At 40.6% G+C, this 22,743-nt stretch overlaps 1 protein-coding gene across 8 annotated transcripts in view; it reads left to right on the plus strand.

Moving 5' to 3' along the window:
* Window positions 1–22,743, plus strand: part of obsl1b (obscurin like cytoskeletal adaptor 1b) — a 43,656-nt gene that overhangs the window by 3,570 nt on the left and 17,343 nt on the right. The window contains exons 2-24 of one of the 8 annotated variants that reach the window (XM_075479047.1): window positions 1,084–2,191; window positions 3,722–3,991; window positions 6,154–6,414; window positions 6,551–6,862; window positions 6,981–7,247; window positions 7,476–7,751; window positions 7,913–8,188; window positions 8,448–8,723; window positions 9,034–9,309; window positions 9,637–9,909; window positions 10,085–10,354; window positions 10,459–10,533; window positions 11,192–12,490; window positions 12,933–13,217; window positions 15,877–16,152; window positions 16,763–17,050; window positions 17,241–17,516; window positions 17,754–18,029; window positions 18,964–19,224; window positions 19,668–19,943; window positions 20,033–20,305; window positions 21,048–21,323; window positions 21,428–21,703. In XM_075479047.1, the coding sequence (XP_075335162.1) occupies window positions 1,177–2,191; window positions 3,722–3,991; window positions 6,154–6,414; window positions 6,551–6,862; window positions 6,981–7,247; window positions 7,476–7,751; window positions 7,913–8,188; window positions 8,448–8,723; window positions 9,034–9,309; window positions 9,637–9,909; window positions 10,085–10,354; window positions 10,459–10,533; window positions 11,192–12,490; window positions 12,933–13,217; window positions 15,877–16,152; window positions 16,763–17,050; window positions 17,241–17,516; window positions 17,754–18,029; window positions 18,964–19,224; window positions 19,668–19,943; window positions 20,033–20,305; window positions 21,048–21,323; window positions 21,428–21,703 (7,909 nt within the window). In that variant the 5' untranslated portion in view covers window positions 1,084–1,176. The remainder of the gene's footprint in view (window positions 1–1,083; window positions 2,192–3,721; window positions 3,992–6,153; window positions 6,415–6,550; window positions 6,863–6,980; window positions 7,248–7,475; window positions 7,752–7,912; window positions 8,189–8,447; window positions 8,724–9,033; window positions 9,310–9,636; window positions 9,910–10,084; window positions 10,355–10,458; window positions 10,534–11,191; window positions 12,491–12,932; window positions 13,218–15,876; window positions 16,153–16,762; window positions 17,051–17,240; window positions 17,517–17,753; window positions 18,030–18,963; window positions 19,225–19,667; window positions 19,944–20,032; window positions 20,306–21,047; window positions 21,324–21,427; window positions 21,704–22,743) is intronic. The other 7 variants (XM_075479048.1, XM_075479049.1, XM_075479050.1 and 4 more) reach the window with 7 other exon arrangements.

The following is a 22,743-nucleotide window of genomic DNA, read 5'->3' on the forward strand; positions in this document are numbered from 1 at the left end:
TTCCCGTGATGATCAAGGGGACAAATAGCTTCAACTTCCTCCTCCTTTTTATTCATTTTGTTCCGGCTCCGCATCCTAAATATCTCTTCCCCAACTAATCAGAATTTTGGACCTTACTTGGGCTTTAAAAAAGCTCATCTTTCTTTTTGCCATGGTGACTGGACGGAAACCAAACTAGCATAGAAAAATGTTTAAAGATAAATCTGTGGTTTCACAGAAAAATAAACAAAAAAACAAAGAAACTTTAAAGATACACACAAAAACACAATATTTAATATATGAGATATTGCTGTAGGATGCCACTAGTACAAACCCTTCTAAAATTTGAGATTTGATTTTGAGGAAATTTGATTTGAATTAATATGACAATGGCAACAGAAAAAATAACAGTATTCACTTGGATTTTTTTTGTGTTATGTACGAATTGACAGTACAAAGATGTGAAAGAATGCAAGACATTATTCCAATATCTCAATGTGTATTGGGTGCAATAAACCAATGAGAAAATATTATCATCATCATCATTGATATATTGTTCTGAAATATTTAATATTTTATGGTGTTTATGTGAGCATGCAGGCTTCTGATCCATCTTTGTGATACCTGAGACACTCCCTCCCAAATCTTTTTTTAGGGGTTACTATATTAAGCGCTTTCCCATTGAAATACAGCACCAGCTGTACTAGCTATGTGTTGTGGCTGCTGTTGCAATGGGACTGAGTTGATATAGCCCTCTTACAGCTAGGCCGTGTTTTTCTCTCATGCAGAAAGATCTAATTCAATTAGCCCTGATAATTGCAGCAACTGTTTGTGCTGAAACACATGCACTTAAAGGGGTCAAGAGGTGAGTGTTGGAATGATAGAAGTTTTATTCAACATTCCAAATTCTAAGGGTTATTTCCTTCCAGAAATTGCAAATTCTGATCTCTTAAAATTCATAATTATTGTTTATAGAAAACAAAAAAATGTATAGGAGTGAGTGATCTGTTACATAGATAAAAAAAAACTTTAACTTTTCCACATTATCTAGAGTACATAAGCTGTTATATACTAAAATAATGCATTTGTTATATATTTCTTTAGGAACTTGCAGTGCAGAAGTCTTGCCCCAGTGAATACCCATTGGTTACTTCTTTGGACTACTTGAGGTGAAGGGAAGCTGTCCAAGAAGCAGAAATGGATGTGTTTGGTGGTGCTCCACGTTTCTTCGCTTATCCAAGACCTGTAGTGGTACAAAGTGGGACTGATGCAGTATTAAAGTGTCAAATTGGTGGAGATCCAAGGCCAGCCGTTATCTGGGAGCGGAACAATGAAAAGATTGACCCTCAAGGACGATATAGGGTCTTTGAGGATGGGAATGTTTACAACCTCATCATTTCAGCTGTTACTATTGAGGATAGTGGCCAATACATATGCAAAGCAAAGAACAGTATTGGGGAAACATATGCAGCTGCCACACTGAAGGTGGAAGGTGAAGCACAAGAAATGGAGCTCCGAGAGGAAAATAAGCCACGTTTCCTCATCAAGCCCCTTTCCACTCGTGTTGGCCGAGGGGAAGATGCTGTTTTCTCCTGTAAGCTTTGGGGAAATCCACGACCAGAAGTTGTCTGGGAAAAGGATGGTAGAAAACTCAATGAGATATTTGAGAGCACACATTTTAGTGTTGGTTACCAGGATGGTGGATGGTTCCAGCTTAAAATATTTAAGACTCGTGCACCAGATGGTGGTGTATATACATGTAAGGCTAGGAATGAGTACGGGGAAGCGCTGGCAGGAGCTGTGTTACTTGTTGATGCAGGTCCAGGACATGAAGATGAAGGAAACCGCAATGGCTACACAAATGGCCACTGGAAAGGACACCAGGGAAAACAAAGGAGTGGAAGACAAGTGACAAACCGATTAAAAGACGACACCATGACCAAGTCAACAAAAGTAAAAATGTTTGCAGTGACTGAAGGCAAACATGCCAAATTCCGCTGCTTTGTGACTGGTAAACCCAAACCAGAAATAATCTGGAGGAAAGATGGCAGACTTATACTGTCTGGAAGGCGTTACTTGTTATATGAGGACAGAGAGGGGTACTTCACACTCAAAGTTCTTTATTGTAAGCAAAAGGATAATGGGGTTTATGTCTGTGCAGCATCTAATACTGCAGGGCAAACCCTCAGCGCTGTACACCTCTCCGTCAAGGGTAAGTCAAAATTATATTGAGTGGCTCTTAAGTTTTAATGATGTAAAACGCAATGAAAGTTAAGCTTCATTTAATAAATGCAGAAGAGGCCTGTGATGCTTTTTTTTCCATGAGTAAAGGAGTGAGTAGGGAGTAGTATGTTCTTGGATCCAATTTCTGTCCATTTGATGCTAGAGTGATGTCAGTGAGATAAAAAAGTACCCTGAGATCATTTATTGGGGTAAGGCCAAAAAAGGATGGGAAACTAAAAACTTATGATGTTTTAACAGCTTGGTGATGACATATATTCACCATGGAAACCTTACAAGAAAGAAACCATTAAATATTCTGTCGATACAGTTTGAAATTAGTTTCAGTTGTAGGCAAAATACTTTAAGATTATTAACACATTCATATAACACTATTTATTATATTATATTATATTATATATATATATATATATATATATAGATTATATAACACATTCAGTTTTAATATATATTTAAAAAATGCAGTTTTATCCACCTAATCTCTGATACAATCAGTGCATGTACATAGCAAGTCAGCATACACATTACATGTAATCTTTATTTTATGATAAATTTGGATATTACAAATGCCTACGTATGAAACATACCAAGTTAGATGTTAAGTATTTGTCTCAACATCAGTCAGTTGTATTGGTAAAAACAAACAGGCAACCAGGCCTGTGAATATGATCTGTTATCCAATTATCCACTGAGAAATCAATTGTAAAAATGTATAGATGAACTGAAACTTGACCCCAGAAATGTCTAAACAGACTAAATTAGTCAGCCTGAAGTCAATTTCAATAGCAGCACGATGTCTGCAAAGTCACTTAGCTTGTTAAAGCCCCAGGGGCGGGTGTCCATGTGACGGAGATTTCATACGGAGGCTCATATTTCTCACATGGCCCAGATAAGTACAAATGGCACCATCAAAATATTTAACTGTATAAGTGAGAGATAGAAATATCAATATTGATGGGATCACTGATCAGTATTGGTTCGTGTTTAGACAAAAAGACTATTTAAATGAAAGACAGTGAATGTATGGTATCAGGTCTGTATGTAATTGCTGTTGTTAAAACATTAGTAATATAAGGAAATAAGGAGCTTTGCACACAGACTACTAAATACAGTCCACATTCTGTTGTTTACAACTGTCTGGTACTGTCTGATGGTGTCAGTTACAAACAGTTTATTCCCTATCTAACACCCCAATGTGTTTATAACCTCTTTATTTCTTAACTAAATTAGTCTCTTGTCTCAGGATTTTGCTTATCTTGTTTGCTTAACTGGAATTTACCCTGAATCACATTTCAATTTACAGTGTTAGTAGGAGGAGATACATTTGTTGTGAATTTTTGCAGGGTCAATTTACTTAAACTATGTAGACTGATAAAGTGTTACTAGTGTCCCTCTATGGATAGAATGAAATATGAGTATCTTGGGTTTTTCTTTTTTAACAGTGATTAAGAAGTCATATCACCTTAATCAAAGTGTTGCGCTTCCTCTCCTTTGATCCCAGAGCCGCCAGTGCGGTTCAAGCAACCTCTCATTGATCTAGAAGTATGGGAACGAGATTTAGCTGTTCTTGAGTGTGAAGTTCCAGAAGACTCTGTTCCCATCACGTGGTATCTGGAGGACAGAAGACTGCAGCCAGGGGCCAAATATGGAATGGAGGAGTGGGGAACAAAGCGACGACTCACTATCCGTGACATTGGAGTTGATGATGATGGGATCTACCTTTGTGAGATGCCTGATGGAGGTAGAAGTATAGCAGAAGTAGCCGTAAAAGGTAAATCCATTTCACATTATACTATGGCTTACTTTGAATAATTCAGTAAAAACAGAGAAGTGTACGCGTAATGACTTGCATGATGAAGCAGCTGTACGGTATCACAAACCAAAAGAAATGTTTCCAATTTTGGTGGGATTGATGGAAATTGATATAACTTTCAGCCATTTGGTTGTTGCAAACTGTAGAATGGAAAAAAGCCAACAGTATACTGACCTGCATTGTTGTTACAGTTTGATTCCTCTCTCTTTTTTTTGGGAGATAATGTTTAAACATGTTTAAATATTCACAAGAGTGACCTTGGAACAGTGGACCAGCTCTATACCCTCGGCAGGATCCTGGAGGGAGCATGGGAGTTCGCCCAACCGGTCTACATGTGTTTTGTGGACTTGGAGAAGGCGTTCGACCGTGTCCCTCGGGGACTCTTGTGGGGGGTGCTCCGGGAGTATGGAGTGCAGGACTCCTTGATATGGGCTGTTCGGTCTCTGTATGACCGGTGTCAGAGTTTGGTCCGCTTTGCCGACAGTAAGTCGGACATGTTTCCTGTGAGGGTTGGACTCCGTCAGGGCTGCCCTTTGTCACCGATTCTGTTCATAATTTTTATGGACAGAATTTCTAGGCGCAGCCAGGGCGTTGAGGGGGTCCGGTTTGGCGACCTCAGAATCGTGTCTCTGCTCTTTGCGGACGATGTGGTTCTGTTGGCGTCGTCAGGCCGTGACCTTCAGCTCTCACTGGAGCGGTTCGCAGCCGAGTGTGAAGCGGCTGGGATGAGCATCAGCGCCTCCAAATCTGAGACCATGGTCTTCGGCCGGAAAAGGGTGGAATGCTCTCTCCGGGTCGGGAATGAGATCCTTCCCCAAGTGGAGGAGTTCAAGTATCTCGGGGTCTTGTTCACGAGTGAGGGACGAATGGAGCAGGAGATTGACAGACGGATCGGTGCGGCGTCTGCAGTGATGCGGGCTCTGCACCGGCCTGTCGTGGTGAAGAAGGAGCTGAGCCAGAAGGCGAAGCTCTCGATTTACCGGTCAGTTTATGTTCCTACCCTCACCTATGGTCACGAGCTGTGGGTAGTGACCGAAAGAACGAGATCGCCAATACAAGCGGCCGAAATGAGTTTCCTCCACAGGGTGTCTGGGCTCTCCCTTAGAGATAGGGTGAGAAGCTCGGTCATCCGGGAGGGGCTCGGAGTAGAACCGCTGTTCCTCCGCATCGAGAGTCAGATGAGGTGGCTTGGGCATCTGGTGAGAATGCCTCCTGGACGCCTCCCCGGTGAGGTGTTCCGGGCCCGTCCCACTGGGAGGAGGCCCCGGGGAAGACCCAGGACACGTTGGAGAGACTATGTCTCTCGGCTGGCCTGGGAACGCCTCGGGGTCCCCCCAGAAGAGCTGGAGGAAGTGGCCAGGGACAGGGACGTCTGGGTCTCTTTGCTCAAGCTGCTGCCCCCGCGACCCGATCCCCGGACCAGCGGAAGATAATGGATGGATGGATGGATGGATGTTTAAACTCAATTTTTCATTAGCCAACTACTATTTCTATCATTACCAATTGGCGTCAGCTGATATCTAACATGTTTTGGCTCAGTTGTACTTATGACACTGCCCTTTCAAGAAAAAAAGTCAAATCAGTTATTGCAGCAAATACTTAAAATGAGATACACATATGTGACAAATCAAAGGTAAAAACATCACAAAACTTCTTGTTTTTTGGCCATAACCTGCCAAAACAGCAGCTACAATACCCCTTGGCATTGATTGACAAGTCTGTAGAACTATACTCATGTATGCAAAGACTTCTATGGTAGAAAAAGAGAGATCTATAAGAGGTAAACCAAAATGGGATGCATGTGCATGTAAGTTATTCCGTTTCTGGAAAATTAAAATTCTACTTGTCAGTGCAGTTGACAGAAACTCACTATGGGTATCATTAAGGACCCTGACTGTTAACCAGACCCCTGCCCTGCCACAAAGTAGCTTTGATCAAATATTCACAAGAGTGACCTTAAGTCAAGTCATTTTGTGTACTAAAATCCAACCCAACCTCTCTAATACTTTGAGGTGTAATTCCAAGCTCAATGTTAAATTTAATTTACAGGAGTTGAAGTGATAAGATATCCAGAATCCTTGCCTGATAAATATGACATCATTCCCAATGATTCCTTGCAGGTACAATTTTGAGGAAGCTTCCAAGAAAAGTGGATGTCTTGGAAGGTGAAAATGCCGCCTTTTGTGTTGAAGTAGAAAAAGAAGAGATGGACATACATTGGTACAAAGATGGTATAGAGCTGCGTGAAACTCATCAGACCATCCTTAAATCCTTTGGTCGAACTCACATTCTGGTTTTTGTCAATACAATGCCCCAAGACTCTGGCCTTGTGACTTTCCTTGTGGGAAGATCCAAGACCTCCTCACAGTTAAGAGTCAAAGGTGGGTTCCATCATCAGTACAATATACATGTGGCACAAAAATGTGAATGCTCTTTTGACACTTTTGGAACAAGCTTAACATTTATCAGTTTTTACAGTCTGAAGGAACATTGGTGCATATTGTTTTCTCATTTCAGCGGCCAGACATTGTCCTCCTAGTTGTCCAGTGGGAGTGCAAATCAACACAGAGCGTGCTAATGCAGCTCTTCTCTCATGGGTTCCTTCTCCGGACTCTCGAAAGAACCCTCCGTCTGGATACGTGCTTGAACGTCAAGAAGTAGGAACTGGTTCCCAGGAGTGGCTACAGTGTCTGACCACTGAATCCGCAACCTCTGTAGAGATCCTTGGTGACAGTGTTCCATGTGAAGCCGATTATCGTTTTCGCATTTGCAGTGTTAACAAGTATGGAAAGAGCAACAATGTTGAGTTCCCCAGAACTGTTCACTTAGGTAACTTCAAAAATAATAATACAGCTGTGCTAACTCAATACTCCCTTTGTTTTTCTCAAATAATCATTACATAGTTGTGGATCAGTTGGTGAATCCTTAAAGTGATTTTCCTTTCCAGTTCCTGTGGCCAGAATACAAGCTCCTTTACAGGATGCCTTGGTGCCAGAGGGGCAAGATGCTTTCTTCTCCATTGAACTTTCAGCTTCAGTTATTGGTACATGGTTTCTAAATGGGACTCAGCTACAGGAGGATGAGCATTATGCCATGCGTCGATCAAGAACACACCAATCTCTTCGCATTCGAGGAGTACGCGATACAGACAATGGCGCTGAGATTACATTTATTGCTTATGGCATTCGGGATTCTGCAGCACTCTATATTCAAGGTATGAATAGGTCAATTTAACAAATATTAATACAAGGTATGTCTTTCGCTGACTCAACATTCAACAATTTTTTTTAAACTGAGATTTTGATCATTCAAAAAACTGGATCCAACATTTTCCAAAAAAATAAAGAAATAGACAGTAATGTTCTATATTCTTTCAGTCATTATCCTTGAAGACAAAATTATGATACAGGAAAAATATGTATTCTTTCTTTCAAATTTTCAGCGCCACTGGTCAAGTTTTCACCACTGTCCGAAATGGATCGAAACAAATTTGTTGAAATTGGGAACCCCATTGTGCTCTACTGTGAGCTGTCTGACCCTGTGGTTCCAGTGCACTGGTACAGAAATGGAGTGGAACTACAAACGGTGGAGGGTCTTCATATCCAGTCAGAGGGCACCATGAGACGAATTGTCATCCAATCGGCTGAGTTCTCACATTCTGGAGTGTACTGCTGTGATGCCATTGATGATGTCATCAGGTTCAATGTGGAGGTAGAGGGTGAGTGGCTTGAGTTTCTTTCAGTTATTCTCTTGCATTGAGACTAACCATGTTCATGTTATTTGCACTGTTCGTTATCTTTTCTTTATCAAAAAGATGCATGTTGTCTCCTTTTATGAAAACGTGTTTTACAACTTAACAACCCATTCCAATATCCATAGCCCCACCTGTGAGGTTTTCAGCAATTCCAGATGCTGAGAGGAACCAAACCATCCTAACAGGCTGCCCAATTGTTTTGCAATGCGAGCTCTCAGATCCTTCAGCCCAGGTGCACTGGTACAAAGATGGATCAAAGCTCCACCCTCAAAGTGGAGTAGATATTGTAACTGATGGCTTGGCAAGAAAACTAATTGTCCATTCAGCAGAAGTTGCCCACTCTGGCTTGTACTGTTGCAAGACAAAGGGGGACACCGTCACGTTCAGTGTGGACATCAAAGGTGATTTGTTTACCTTAAGTGATGTGAAACATTAACAAGCTCCTTCTCAGCAAAGCAACTAACTCTTATGACACTCTTGTGTATTGTCTGGTGCTCTGTTTCCTTTCTTCTTGGCACTAATGAAATGTGCAGCTAAGTTTTCCTCTTTCACAAGATTACAGCATGTTAGCAATTAGCTGTCAGTAAATAGATTACCATGATCTGAATGGCTGGCATGAGGTTGATTTAAGGCTGACATCAAATTTAAACATATCTATAGCTCCACCTATCAAGCTCTCAGCTATTCCTGAAGACACGAGGACCAAGTCGATCGAAGCCGGCTGCCCTATAGTTCTCCAGTGCATGGTGTCGGATCCTGAGGCCCAAGTTTGCTGGAACAAGGATGAAATGCAGCTCATGTCAAACTCTGGAACAGAAATCCACTCAACGGGCAACAAAAGGACATTAGTTATTCAGTCTGCAGAGCTGTGCCACTCTGGTTTGTACAGATGCACCACACAGGATGATACTATGGAGTTTCAAGTGGAGATCAAAGGTGAATGAACACTTCTTATCTTAAGCGTTCATATTATAACACAATCCCCTCTTTATAGGTGCCACTAACAATCCCTGCTTTAATGATGTGGTCTGAAGAACTGTTTCATGCACATAACCTGAAAGAACTGTTAGCGCATAAGGTGATGACTATGTTGTTAACTAGTTAACTAGTTTTGTGACTGCTGTGGCTCTCTCTATGCTGAAAGTCTCCAAAGCCTTTTTATCATCTGCTCAGCAGTTGCATTTTTGTAAGGTATCCATTTCTACAGCCTTGAGTTTATTTAGCTGTCCTGAATTCCCAATGCTAGCTCTACCGGTGACGTATTCCACTATCTTTGACGCTGAGAGAGCCAAGTCACTTGAAGTGGGCAAACCTTTGAAGCTGGAAGCTAATGTCACAGACTCCACTGTGCCTGTCTGCTGGTATAAAGATGGTAAAAAGCTCTGCCCGCAGAGGGGTTGGGATATACAGAGTAATGGCACATCAAGGACACTCATAATCCCATCTGCTGAGCTCTTGCACTCAGGGCTATACAGCTGTGAAACCGCTGATGACACTTTCCACTTCACTGTGGATATTAAAGGTGATTTTTTTTAACTTAAATTGCTTCACTTTTAGAGCAACTCTTAGAGCTTTTTGGAGACTACATCCAACTAACATTTAAGTATGTCTAAGCATATTTGTATGTGTTTCCATGGTGCTTTGTGTGAGGTTGAAATTGTGTCTTAAACCACAGCAAGATTCACCTCTACTTACAAATGAAAAAAACTAAATATGTGAGACTCTTGACAATGTATGTTTCGCTGAATTTGAGATTTTCCCGTTTTGGGAAGCTGAACCAGTAACCCCTTTCTTCAGAGTGTAAATTTGCACTGTTCCGTCCAGTTATATTATGAATCATCATCTTTAGCTCCAATGTTGCCATTGTCGCACTCACCGGAGGTTGTGGAGATGCAGTCAATCGAAGCAAACTACCCCAATGAACCATCCTGTGAAACCTCAGACCCTGCTTTCCAGGTGTCATGGCAGATGGATGCAGACTCCTATTCTAACACAGAGCCTGATTTTGAAATGGGAAGCATCAAGGAGACCCTTGTCATTGAACCAACTCATCCTTCAAACTCTGGAGCATACTACTGTGCAACAGCAGATGATGTTGTCCAATTAATAGTAAAAAATCAAGGTGATCTTTTTATTTGAAAATATGTTTTCTATTTGTAGTTATGATTAACTCTTTCTACAGCTTCTAGTTTTAGGTCTTTGCACATTTCTGTGACAGTTTCTCTTTAAAGTTAGTTTTTTTTTTCTAAAATCTAAAATGATGTGAACTAAAATTATCCCCCAATGACTGTTTGTAGTGCCACCTCCAACAAATCTGCTTGACCCTGAGGAGAAGACCAAGTCTACTGAAGCACACTGCCCAATTGTTCAGCAATTTGAGATTTCAGATCCCATTGCCAAAGCCAGTTGGTATAAAGATGGAACCCAGATATACCCTGAAAGGGAAGCTGACAACGAATCACAGAGCAGCAGCCAAACTCTGCCACTCCGGTCACAATATATGTCTGGTGAACAGAGCTTTGGTTGTGATACATCTGGTGATGCACAGTTTACTGAGGACATGAAAGGTGTTTACCTTCATTGTACCTGCACATTTAAGAATCAACAATTTAGGTACATGCGTGAAGCTATCACCCAGCTCATTGTTTTCTCTTTGGCTTTGTCCAAACAGCAGGGCAGTGTCACTATGGTGACGAGATTGGTGAGGTAGCTGATGCATCACCCCAATACACTGTGGATGTCAAAGGTGATTTGATATTTCAACATCAGTCATCCATTTTAACCCAGCACATAAATGCCACTAACAATAGTGGTTTATTTCACTGTTAGTTCAATTATCTGAGTCATCTGTAAATCTTTTTTCCTTTAGAAAATTGCTTTGTATCACATTGTCATCCTGGTCTCAGGTCATTTTACTGCTGTTTTCGGCTCTTAATCAAACCTGGTTGTGTGGTAGACATGTAGCTGCTGGGCATACTAACATATATGTTGTGTTTGTCAAGTCACTCTTCGTCTTAACAGCCATCTTTGCTTGTAACTTGCGATTCTTAAAGTCCATCTTCTGTCTTATTCATCTTCAGATCCTCTCATTCACATTGCTGCCCCGAACCTCTCCCTGTTGCAATGACAACGAACTCTTATCCAAAGAGAAGTAATTGACTTACTTCTTAGGTTTTAAGGTGTTAGGACACAGATTGGTGGTATGACAAAAGGAGCCATCCTAAGGGATACATATTGGAGCTCACTTTCAGACCAATCATGGTCGAACCTCTTGTTTGTCTTTGCAATGGATTTACCCATAACTCCATGCTAACCCACACTGCTGTACAATTCTGTTGTGAGAGGAAGTATTGAGACCACCAACAACTTAAAACCTTTCTCTGTGTACATCACAATGCTTATAGCTACATCGCCATGGCTCTCCTCTGACCAAGAGAGGAACAGGTCCGCAGAAGAGGCTTATTTGGTTCAAGCCATCCAGATGTCTTCAAAATGCAATTCTGACATCTTCGCTGACTTGGGAGGGGATACATATGAAGACCATGCCAGACATATGCCAACTTCTCCCTCAACATATGATTTTATGACTGACTGTATTGCAACAATACAGCCAAAGGAGGCCGACGACAACCAACAAATAAAAAAGGCCCAATCTCCACTGTGCTGTAACTCTGTAAAGCAAACAACAATGCAATCAGACATACACCATCACACAAAACAGCCCACTCAATCACAAGGTGAGGCATGTATTCACTATATAAAACATACAGATGTCCCATCCGAAGAGCATTCTTATTCCCCGAAGACAGCTGGACAGACAGATGAGTGTTGTAACTGTTTGCAAAATGCTACTGACTCAGAGGAATCCATACTAACTGTCCAATCAGAGCAGGTACATAGTTCAGCAAAGACCCCAACTGTGCAATCAGAGCTAAGTATCCCAAAACAGATTGCTGCTACTATGTCAAAGTATACTAATACCTTACAGAATTCATCAGTCAAACCAGACAAGTTTTGTAACTCCTCAATGACTGCAACTCCTCAGTCAAAGGAGCCATTTGAATTACAAGTGAACTCAGAACAGCCCTTTAAATCCTTAAAGACTGCTACTGTCCAATCAGAGGGGCAATGTAGCCCCATACAGATGCCAGCTCCTATTTCAGAGGAGCTTTTAGATTGCTCACAAACTGAAAGTGTTCTCTCAGTGAGGCCCTGTAACTCTTTACAGTCTACAACTGATCAATCAGAGGAGTCACATCTTCCCTTACAGACACCAACTGTCCAGTCAGAGAAGCTCTGTGACATTTCCAACTCAGCATTCCTTCAACCACTGGACTTGTCCCGTCCAGCCAAAGAGGTAGAAAAGTTCCAACCAGAACATCTTGTCTTGCAACCAAATCTCGAATTGGATGATCCTTATCACAAAGGAGAGACAGTATCTAACGTCTCAGAGTTGCTGTGTCTGACGAGTCAGGAGGCTAAAGTTCAAGGACAGAGCCATCCCACTATGGAGACCACAGAAGAACAAGAGGACAGTATGGTTAACCACGCTCAAAGATCATCCACCCAGTTTGCAGACCTTTACTATCCCAAGCAGGCATCAACTCTCCTGTCAGAGGAGCTCTATCTATCAAGAACTTGTGAGAGTAACTGGAGTGACAGAGTCACTGCAAATAAGGTGGATGTTGAAGGTGATTTAAATGGTTAGCATTTCAAAACAAAAAATGGACGGGCACAATGTTGACATTGTGTAAAATGAAAAGATTGCTTTTCGCAATCCTTGATATTTTGGCAATTTTTGCATTTACTCACCAGATTTTGTTCATACTAAAACTTATTTAATGACTGACGTAAACCTAAACTTCAGTGGTCTGGAAAGAATATTACAGAGAGAGAAAACAGGACATATATAAGTATTAAATCCTAATTTGAATGTCTAGTTATTTCAAGCCTAACCAAAGATTCCACTTCTTTAAATGACTAATAACTGAGGATATACTTATTTGATTTATTTTAACATACAAGTTTATTTATTTTTTCTTTGGCATGACTAATCTTGAGTTTTTGCTCTTTTTATGTTTTAAAAGCATTGTTTTTGTCTTAGTCAGTATTAGTGATGAAACTTTCTCTTGATGTTATCTCAAGCATCCCCAACTCCACCTGTGACAATTACAACACTTTGTGAGGCTGAGAGGATCAAGTCTATTGAAGCTGGCGAACCCTTAACACTACGATGTGAGATATCAGATCCTAACGCTCAAGTAACTTGGTTTAAGGATGGAATAAAAGTACTTGAAGCAGCTGGGCAAGATACGCTGGCAGAGGGCTCCGTGAGAACACTGGCTTTCCTGTCAGCAATGCTATCACATGCAGGGATTTACAGCTGCAAGACAACAGATGATGCAATACAGTTTCACGTGGATGTTAAAGGTGACAAAAGTTGTTTTCTTTAGTCTACAAATAGATTTTTAGTGAGGGTTAAATGAACTATTTACAAAAAGTATATATACATACATGTATGTAAATATATGCATATGAATTTGTCCTTTAAAGCACTATTTAGATAACATTAATCAACAGTAAAATCTCATAAAGTCTTCACAGTATACAGTCATGTGATATAGAAAGTACTCTCTCTTAATCATGTCAGGACATATTAAAAGAAATCATGTAGTCCTTAACAGATTGTGAAATTAGCTTAACACAACCACAGATGAGCAAAACCACATGATATATTACACCGTGCCATTGTTTAATGAAAACTAAGACAAGATTCTGACCCCCCCCATGATCCAGTACCATATAGAACCACATTTAGCAGCAACAACTCAAAGCAGTTGTTTTCTGTTTGATATTATCAGTCTCTCACATTGTTATGGAGGAATTTTGGCACATTCTTCTTCATAATCTTCCTTTAGTTCATCGAGATTTGTGGGCATTGTCTATGCACAGCTCTCTTAAAGGGGAAGTTTGTTTTTTAAAATCTGAACCTTATTTCTGGCATAAAATACGTTCATCTACTCACCGATAACAGTTTGGTGAAAGTCGGCGTCCTTCGAAAGATATTTTGATGACTCGAGATCCGCGTATATCCATATAACGGGAGTGAACCGGGCATAGACAATACAGCCTCTAAATAAGGCATTATCTGTCTTTATTTCACCAATACTTTAAGCTGAATGAATGACTGAACGCGTACTATTGCACTGTTAGCTCATAGCTGCCTAGTTGTTGTTATCTGGGGCTATCAGGGGCTTATAGGGAGCTTTCTACGGAGGAGTCTAGTGGGATGACTTCATCGCTGCGCGCTGCTGCAGTACAGTTCATTCACTCCGGAACAGACGTCCATCGTACTCAAAGTTGTCGTCCACGTCGTCAAAATCTAATAAATCCTGCCATGTTGCACAAAACTAGCAGTAGCAAACTCTGTGTGAAGTTAGCCGACTGTCATCCCACCAGACGCGTGCGTAGAAAGCTTTCTATTCCCCCCAATAGCCCCGGATAACAACAACATGGCAGCTATGAGCTAACAGTGCAATAGTACGCATTCAGTCATTCATTCGGCTTAAAGTATTGGTGAAATAAAGACAGATAATGCCTTATTTAGAGGCTGTATGCCCTGTTCTCTCCTGTTATATGGATATACGTGGATCTCGAGTAATCTAAATATCTTCCGAAGGAGGCAGACTTTCACCAAACTGTTATCGGTGAGCAGATGAACGTATTTTATGCCAGAAATGAGGTCCAGGTTTAAAAAGAAAAAAAACTTCTCCTTTAAGGTCCCACCCTGCAGCAGGTTGAGGTCTGGATTTTGACTGGGCCATTGCAGCAACATGCTTCTGTTCTTGGTCACTCATTCTGTTGTAGATTTGTTGCTCTGTTTTGGGTCCATTGACTTGCTGCATGTGCCGATTTCATCAAATTTTAGCTGTTCGACAGATGGCCTCACATTTGACTCTTGAATACTTTAGAGGAATTTATGGTCAGCTCAATGACTGCAAAGTGTGTCCAGGTTGTGTGGCTGAAAAACACAACAGAGCTTGACGGGTGGAATGAAGGTGTCAGTGCTGATATGCTGTGTTTGGTTTTCTCCAAATGTGCTGCTGTGCATTATGACCAAACATCTCCACATTGATCTCATCGGTCTGTTTTTAGAAAGAAGAGGCTTTCTCCTGGTAATGCTTCCAATCAAGCCATACTATTTTAGTGTTTTGTTAACATTCATCTTGTTAAATGAGGCCTGTTAAGTCTGAGATGTAGTTCTTGGGGTTTTTAGCAGTTTTTCTGAGCATTGCATAATTTGACCGTTGGATGATCTTGCAGGAGTGTCCATTTCTCTGAATATTGTAAATTCTCTTGAATGTTTTTTTTTTTACCTTTAAATAACAGTTTAGAAATAGCCTTATAACCCTTGCCAGATAGATGGGAAGAAACAACTGATTTTCTAAAATCAGAGCTGATGTTTTTTAATGGCATTGTTAACACACACCTGAATGCTCCAGACCAGGACACTGGCAAAACATCTGCTTTTATAGAGGTGCTCCCACTTGCTGCTGTTCAGTTACTTTTTAACACACCGCCCCTTTATTTTGGTTACATTTTGGCAAAATGAACGACAACTTGTGTTGTTCATATGAAGTTGTAGTTACCCAATTTGTTGAGGATTGGATGATGTACTTCCTTTTTCACATGACTCAAAGAGCTGAATTGTACATTTAAACTCAGTTCGGATAAAACACTTACCCATTTATTACAATAATGTTATTCTACACTTGATCAGTAACTTGACAATGACTATATGAAGTTTTTGTGTTTGTATGTTTGCTTTTGTTTGGTTTTGAAAGAGAAATTAAACAAGAAATGAATAATCTAACAAAAAAAACAGTTGTTTTGTTAGATTATTCATTCATTATTATTAAAATATAAAAGCTATACTTTTTGCTTCAAATAATAAGCCAATTTTTATTAAATTTATCTAGTTTTTTTATTGAAGGGTAAATTATGAAGCCAAAAACATTCGTTTCTGATTTGTGCTTTTCTTAATTTGGTAAACATATTGACCAATTCTATTTTACATTCAATCCTTTAGCTCCTCCTTTGACATTTGCAGCTTTATCTGAGGCTGAACAGAAAATGACAGTGGTAGCTGGCTCTCCCATAGCTCTACAGTGTGAGCTGTCAGACCCCAGTGGACAAGTCAGTTGGTACAAGGATGGAACAAAGCTTCTACCTCAAAGTGGAGTAGACATCCAGTCACAGGGGAGTGTGAGGAGTCTAGTAGTCCCATCAGCCGAGCGAGTTCACACTGGAGTTTATCGCTGTGAGTCAAAGGATGATGACATCCAGTTCTCTGTGGAAGTTAAAGGTGATGGTCGAAAACTCTATTGCACTTTCAATGTCTTACACTGCACTAACATCAACTGATTATGTTAACTTTGTCGTATCGCCTAACAGTTCTTTAGTTTCTTTCATGCATTTCTGATATAACTGAACGGAAAAATAGGAAGACTTCACTTTAGTTTACTAAGATCTATTCCTTCTCAAACCTAATCATGAACCCCTGACGATACAGTTTCTGTGTATGCACATCAGATATATCAAGAGCGCAAGTATTGTGTGGGTCCCTCTTTGACACTACTGGAGCTAAATTTATACAGCTCCTGTACCATAAGCAAGCACTTGTCGCCTTCTTGTTTGTGTCTTACCTGTCCTGTGTTTGTCTGTGTAACTGATTAGAGTGTCACGTGAAATGCTCTTCAGTGTTCTCTTCTAGCCATTCCTTGTTGTACTAATGGTTTTCGCAGTGTCAGCGGTTTTGTCACGTGCACTTTTCTCAGGGACCTTCCTCTTCTGCTTGTTGTGGTGATGGCTTTAAGATTCCCATTGTCTAATTCAGAATTTGCTTACTTATCTATTAACATGCAAGAGGTCACATTTATGAAGTTTATTAAGACACTCTTTTTTGCAATACCCAGAACCTATATCACCGCCTGTGAAGTTCTCAAAGCTCCAAGAGGAGGACAGGAACAAGTCCGTCAAAGAAGGCAGTCCTCTTGTCCTCAGCTGTGAACTCTCTCACGATCCTTCTACTCATGTCGATTGGTATAAGGATGGGGGGAAACTCCTGCCTCAGAACAATGTGGAAACTCAGTCAGATGGTCTGACGAGAACCTTACTCATCCCCTCAGCTGAAAACATACATGCTGGTGTCTATGAATGTTCAACATCAGACGACACAGTCGCCTTTAAGGTGGACATAAAAGGTGATTTATCACTAACTTTGCTATCTTCTCCTGGTTATCTTCTAGCACATGCATCTTTTTCTCTTGTGTGAGTGGTAAAAGTGTACTTTTCTCTGATTGATCATGATATAGTGGGATGAGTGACTGGACAGTGTGTTCACCATGAGTGAATTCATCTCTTATCCATACCCTTGTTATTCTCCTCTCTTAGGCCGATCGGCACAGATCACAGCAATCCCACTGTCAGAAAGAAACAAGATGATTAGAATAGGTTGTCCAATTATTCTCCAGTGTGAGGTGTCAGATCCTGCTGCTCAGGTCACCTGGTTGAAAGATGCAGTGGAGCTTTTTTGCAAAACGGGCCTCGATATGAAAAGAGATGGCAGCCTCAGAAAGTTAATGATTGATTCAGCTAAGGTCTCTGACTCTGGCCTCTACAGCTGTAGCCTCATTGATGATGTCGTGACATTCCATGTGGATGTTGAAGGTGACTTTTTTGTATACACTTTTAAACAGACACGTTTTCATTTTTACTCTTTGTTAATCTTTGTACATGCTATTATTAAGTACATCCAGAAATGACCTTATAAACAGTTTTGATACACACATAACTCCCGATGCTGCTAAAATGCCAAACTAAAATGTTTCTGTGCATAACACAATTGAAGAAATGGTATTATCTCTGCTTGACAAAGTGTTCTGTGAATCATATAATACCCCTCAGCTACTCCAGTGAAGTTTTCAGAACTACCAGAGGTTGCCAGAAACAAATGTGTTGAAGTAGGCTGCCCAATTAAGCTGCAGTGTGAAGTCTCAGAGCAAGCTGCCCAAGTCTCCTGGCACAAAGACGGTGAACAGCTACCTCCAGCGAGTGAATATGAGGTCCAAACCGATGAAAAACTGAGAGCGCTAGTTATTAAATCAGCAGAAGTCAGACACTCTGGGGTGTACAGCTGTGAGGCTGCAGATGACCATATAGAATTCAAGGTGGATGTTGCAGGTGATCTAAGTATATTGAGCTTTGTCAGAATTACTAACTTTGAGTTAATGCCTGGCTATCAGACTACCATTTCTTAGGGCGTAACATTTTATAATATTCTAAGGTAACATTAACTAATTAGTAATTATATATCTATCTATATATATATCTATATATATATATAGATATATATATATCTATATATATATATAGATATATATATATCTATATATATATATGTACTCATAGAAGATGCAATCATGATACAGCTTTTCCTACATTTGAATGAAAATTTGATATCACTTAAAGAGCAAGTTATTTGTAGCTCAAAGTAATCATCCCCCTCAGGAGGAAATCCGAGATATTCTAAGCGCACTGCGAACCATGTTTTTGAGAACCTGGTAGGAATTGATATTGGACAACCCTTTTTATTTACCCCTAAATACTTTGTGTCATGTGACATGTGACTCATTAGCCACAAATAAGCTACTCATCAGCCATGCTGTAAGCTCCACAGGGCCTTTTAGTGTTTTATGGTTTGGTTTTATAAATATTTCATCAGCCCTGTTTCCAGATGCAGCATGCCTGGCAATACCCAACATCAGCTGAGCCAAGTTGGCAGCTCGCTGGTGAACAAAGTGGGACATTTAGCTTCCTGGGCTTAGTTTATTGAAAAAAAAAACAAACACAACTGCAAATTGTTGCTAAATTTGTTCTGTCTGCCAGCGTGTCAATGGAAAACTACGCACTAACATGGTTTTAAATAACTTTGTAAGGTTATGCATGCCACATGCTAGCACTCTGTTTACTTTCTTCTGCCCGTGTTCTGACGTACTTTAGCCCTAAACAAGTCAATGCAAGTATGTTACTTAGCACCACATAACAGAGAAAAATTATTACTGTCTGGTCATTGTTCGATGAATTGGAATTCCTATAGCGTGGGTTTGATTCTCAGCTGTTCCAGAGGCTGAGAGGAGCAAGTCTGTTGAAGCAGGCAGCCTGATCAAACTGCAGTGTGAGATCTCAGAACCTGCGATCCAGACCTGCTGGCAGGGGGAAGGAGTAGATCTCTTGCCAGAATCGAGTATAAAGATCGTGTCAGAGAGCAGTAAGGGGACACTGGTCATGAAGTCGGCCACATCTTCATACTCTGGGGTGAATGATTATAAGGCTGATGATGATTCAGATTTCAACGATTTCTGTGTGGAGGTGAAAGGTGATACTCTAAGCTTTCTTCTTGCCAAGATATTTTCACTCTTCACTTGTATACACCTTCGTAGCCTCTAATATTTTAGAAAACAAATTCTGATCATCATCATATTCATTCTAATTGATTTCGTTCTAAATGTCCTAATTTCATTGTTGCTGCTTTTCATTTATAGCCTGCTCATCTAAAAGTAGTGTCCTCAGACAGTAGTTGTGTTTGTTTACTCCTGGTAAAGGCACCACACGAGTGCAATGCTTCAAATAATGTTTTCACTTTGCTTCAAAAGACGATTAACAGTCATGATGATTACCGTGTATGTTATCTCAACTGCAAGCCTTACAATCAGCTTGTTCAAGCAGTGTAAACCTGACCTTAAAGCTGCTGCATGTATAAGTACAAACAGTTCCACTTTCAAACAACATCCAAAGTAATTCTTACACTGTTCTCCACAGCACCACCGGTAACATTTGCCGATGTCCCAGAGAAGGATCTTTTTCAGAGCGTTGTGGAAAAAGAGCAGCTTGTGTTGTCTTGTGAAGTATCAAGGGCTGATGGTATCGTCCAGTGGTACAAAGATGGAACTGAAATACAACCAAACAATAATGTTACGATGCAAGCAGACGACACCAAAAGAGATCTAACTATACATTCAGCCCAGCTGTCTGACACAGGCGCATACACATGCCGTGCAGGAGACAACATTTTGGTCTTTAAGGTTAACATAAGAGGTAAGAAGTCATATTACTTTACATAAAAATAGCACACATTAACTTTCAATGTGGAGTTGGTATTTCAATGTCATATTCTTCCTCCGAAGAACCTCCTGTGAAGATAGTATATCCCAAGGAGGATGTCCACCTTGACCGTCACGTCCCCGAGGAAATCATTCTGAGCTGTGAACTGTCTCGTCCCAACGGTGTCGTGAGCTGGTTCAAAGATGGCCAGAAGCTCCAAGAGAGCGAGAACATCAAGCTCAGGGTGGAGGGTCCTTATAGACGACTTAAGATTCTCTCTAGTCGAATTGAAGATTCTGGAGAATACGTCTGTGATACAGCTGACGACTCAATATTTTTTCACCTGAGTATTACAGGTAATAATCCCCGCTACTATACAGTACATAATGTGTGTGTGTGTGTGTGTGTTCTCAGTGCCTTCCATAATATTTGGAACGGTCACATGTTTCTTACCCTTCTGCTCCACAGTGTAAAATTCTATCCACAAGTATTCAGATGGGATTAAAGTTCACATTCCAGACTTGAAATTAAAGCAATTTTCATTTATTTTAGTTTCACCATGTAGAAATTAAAACACTTTTTTTAAATAGTCCCCCATGTGTGAGTGTTTCTAGTGCTATCTGAACATGGCTAACTGCGATTGTCTGTGTAAGTGTTCTGAATGGCCTCCTTCCAAAATAACTTAAAAGCCATGTGCCTGAAGGGAACAAGGCCCTTTAAATTATGACATATTCTTCAGACAGTGTCTCTTTAAATGCTTTCATGTTTCTGGCTTCAACTGTGGACACAAACGCGGGTTTCAAAACTTCCAATTTAGACTAAATTTTGCTATATTTAGCTATTTTCTTGATGCATACACCTGGCCAATCTCTTCCTCTGGTCCTCTGTACTTCTTCAGAAGAATACTAACGCATTCAGCAGTGCCAAAGTCATGGCTTAACAATTTTAACACAGATCAAGTCAAAGAGTATATATACAATTTTTATTTAACCGTAAATTAACCATTACTTCGATGCGTACATGTTAGTGCTAATTTTTTGTTGATTCCTATTTAACTTTTCAATGATAAATAATCTGGGTGTTAAAATCAACTTCCAGAACCTCCGGTGCAAATTATATCCCCAAGTCAGTCACAAATGGAGCTATGTCAGCAGACCTCTGAGAGGATGGTTCTGAGTTGTGAGATCTCACGGCCCAACGCAGTGGTGCGCTGGTATCGAGACGGACTTGAGGTGGAGGAGAATGACAACCTTATTCTGGAGGTCGATGGCGTCTACAGAAGACTTATTATTCCCAAAACTACAGTCAAAGATTCAGCGGAATACGTATGTGACACCGCAGATGATTCCATGACGTTTTTTGTGAACATAGCAGGTAAAAAAAAAAATTTAAAAAAACGATAAAAGCGGCTCACGTGAATGTGTTGCTTTTTCCATGTGTTTATACATTTCTAATATAAAAATGTTTACAATCCACAGAACCTCCTGTTCGCTTCATACGTCTACGAAAGATGGCAAGCAGAGTAGAAAAAGTGGCTGGGGACACTCTGGTTCTGGACTGTGAGGTTTCCCGACCAAATGCTGAAGTCACCTGGAAGAAGAATGGGGAGGAAGTAGAGGACTCTAAAAGCATCACTATCCTCGAAGAGGGCGTCATGCGTCACTTAACCATTCACTCTCTAACAATGGAGGATGCTGGGCAATATGTTTGTGATGCAAAAGACGATGTGATGGATTTCAATGTGAAAGTGCAAGGTAAGTCATTCGAATTGTACATATACTTTTAAAAAATCTGTTTCAAATTTGCCACAAAAGATCAACAAAATAATCAAGTTGGATAATAAATCAGATTATTTAGTTTTGCATAAATCCGGAAACGTCCTCCACAGAAGTTAAATCTATCAAGCAGCCACACAAATATCAAGTGAATGATTCCCTGCATGTGAACATCGAGATAACTTCTAGTCCTCCTGATTCTAAGATCACTAACTCTGGATCATATAACCTTTCTATCGCCTGAAAGCGCATTTTGGCTGATTGTCCTGTTGAAAATTGGCTTTCACCGACTGCAAACCAGCCGAGCATGTTGCTGCAGAGTGTTGTGGTAGCTTCCTAATATCTGGTGTCACCAGCAAAGCCCTCCACACCAGCAGACCACCTCCTTACAGTGTTTACGACACATGCAGATACAACTTATTCACCAAAGGTTTCACAGAGACGAGAGTAGTTGGAAATAATTATCTCATATTATGGGTAATCAGACCCAAGTCCAGATCACTTAAGTCTAATGTCCATTTCTTGTGATTGCTGGCCATAGTAGTTCTTCAGATCGGCCTCCTGCAATAGTTTCTTTGCAGCAATTCAACCACAAAGGTCTAATTCAGTTTCTTCCCAACACAACATATTGAGGGTTCATATCAGAGGTGCGGTTAACTGTCTATTTCTCAGACTGGTAACTAGAAGATCTGTCTGCAGCCACGAGTACTGTCCCAGGAGAGGGACCAGAGAGCCAGTTTCATCACAAAAAAAGGGAGCTTGACAAAACCCCAGCTGGTGGAGGCGGATGGCCACCCTTCCTGGTTCTGGTTCTGCCAGAGGTTTCTTCCTGTTAAAAGGGAGTCGTTCCTCTCCACAGTCGCCTCAGGCACGCTCAGGACGGGAGATTGGACCGAAGACAAAGTTTCAGTGCAATTTGTTGGTTTCCTTAGCTAGGAAATTGTTTTTGAATTGGCTCTATATGAACGAATTGGATTATTTTATGAATAATTATGATTACAATTAATTGAATTCCAATT

Source organism: Odontesthes bonariensis, chromosome 12 (genome assembly GCF_027942865.1).
Source record: "Odontesthes bonariensis isolate fOdoBon6 chromosome 12, fOdoBon6.hap1, whole genome shotgun sequence".
NCBI classification, from domain to species: Eukaryota; Metazoa; Chordata; class Actinopteri; order Atheriniformes; family Atherinopsidae; genus Odontesthes; species Odontesthes bonariensis.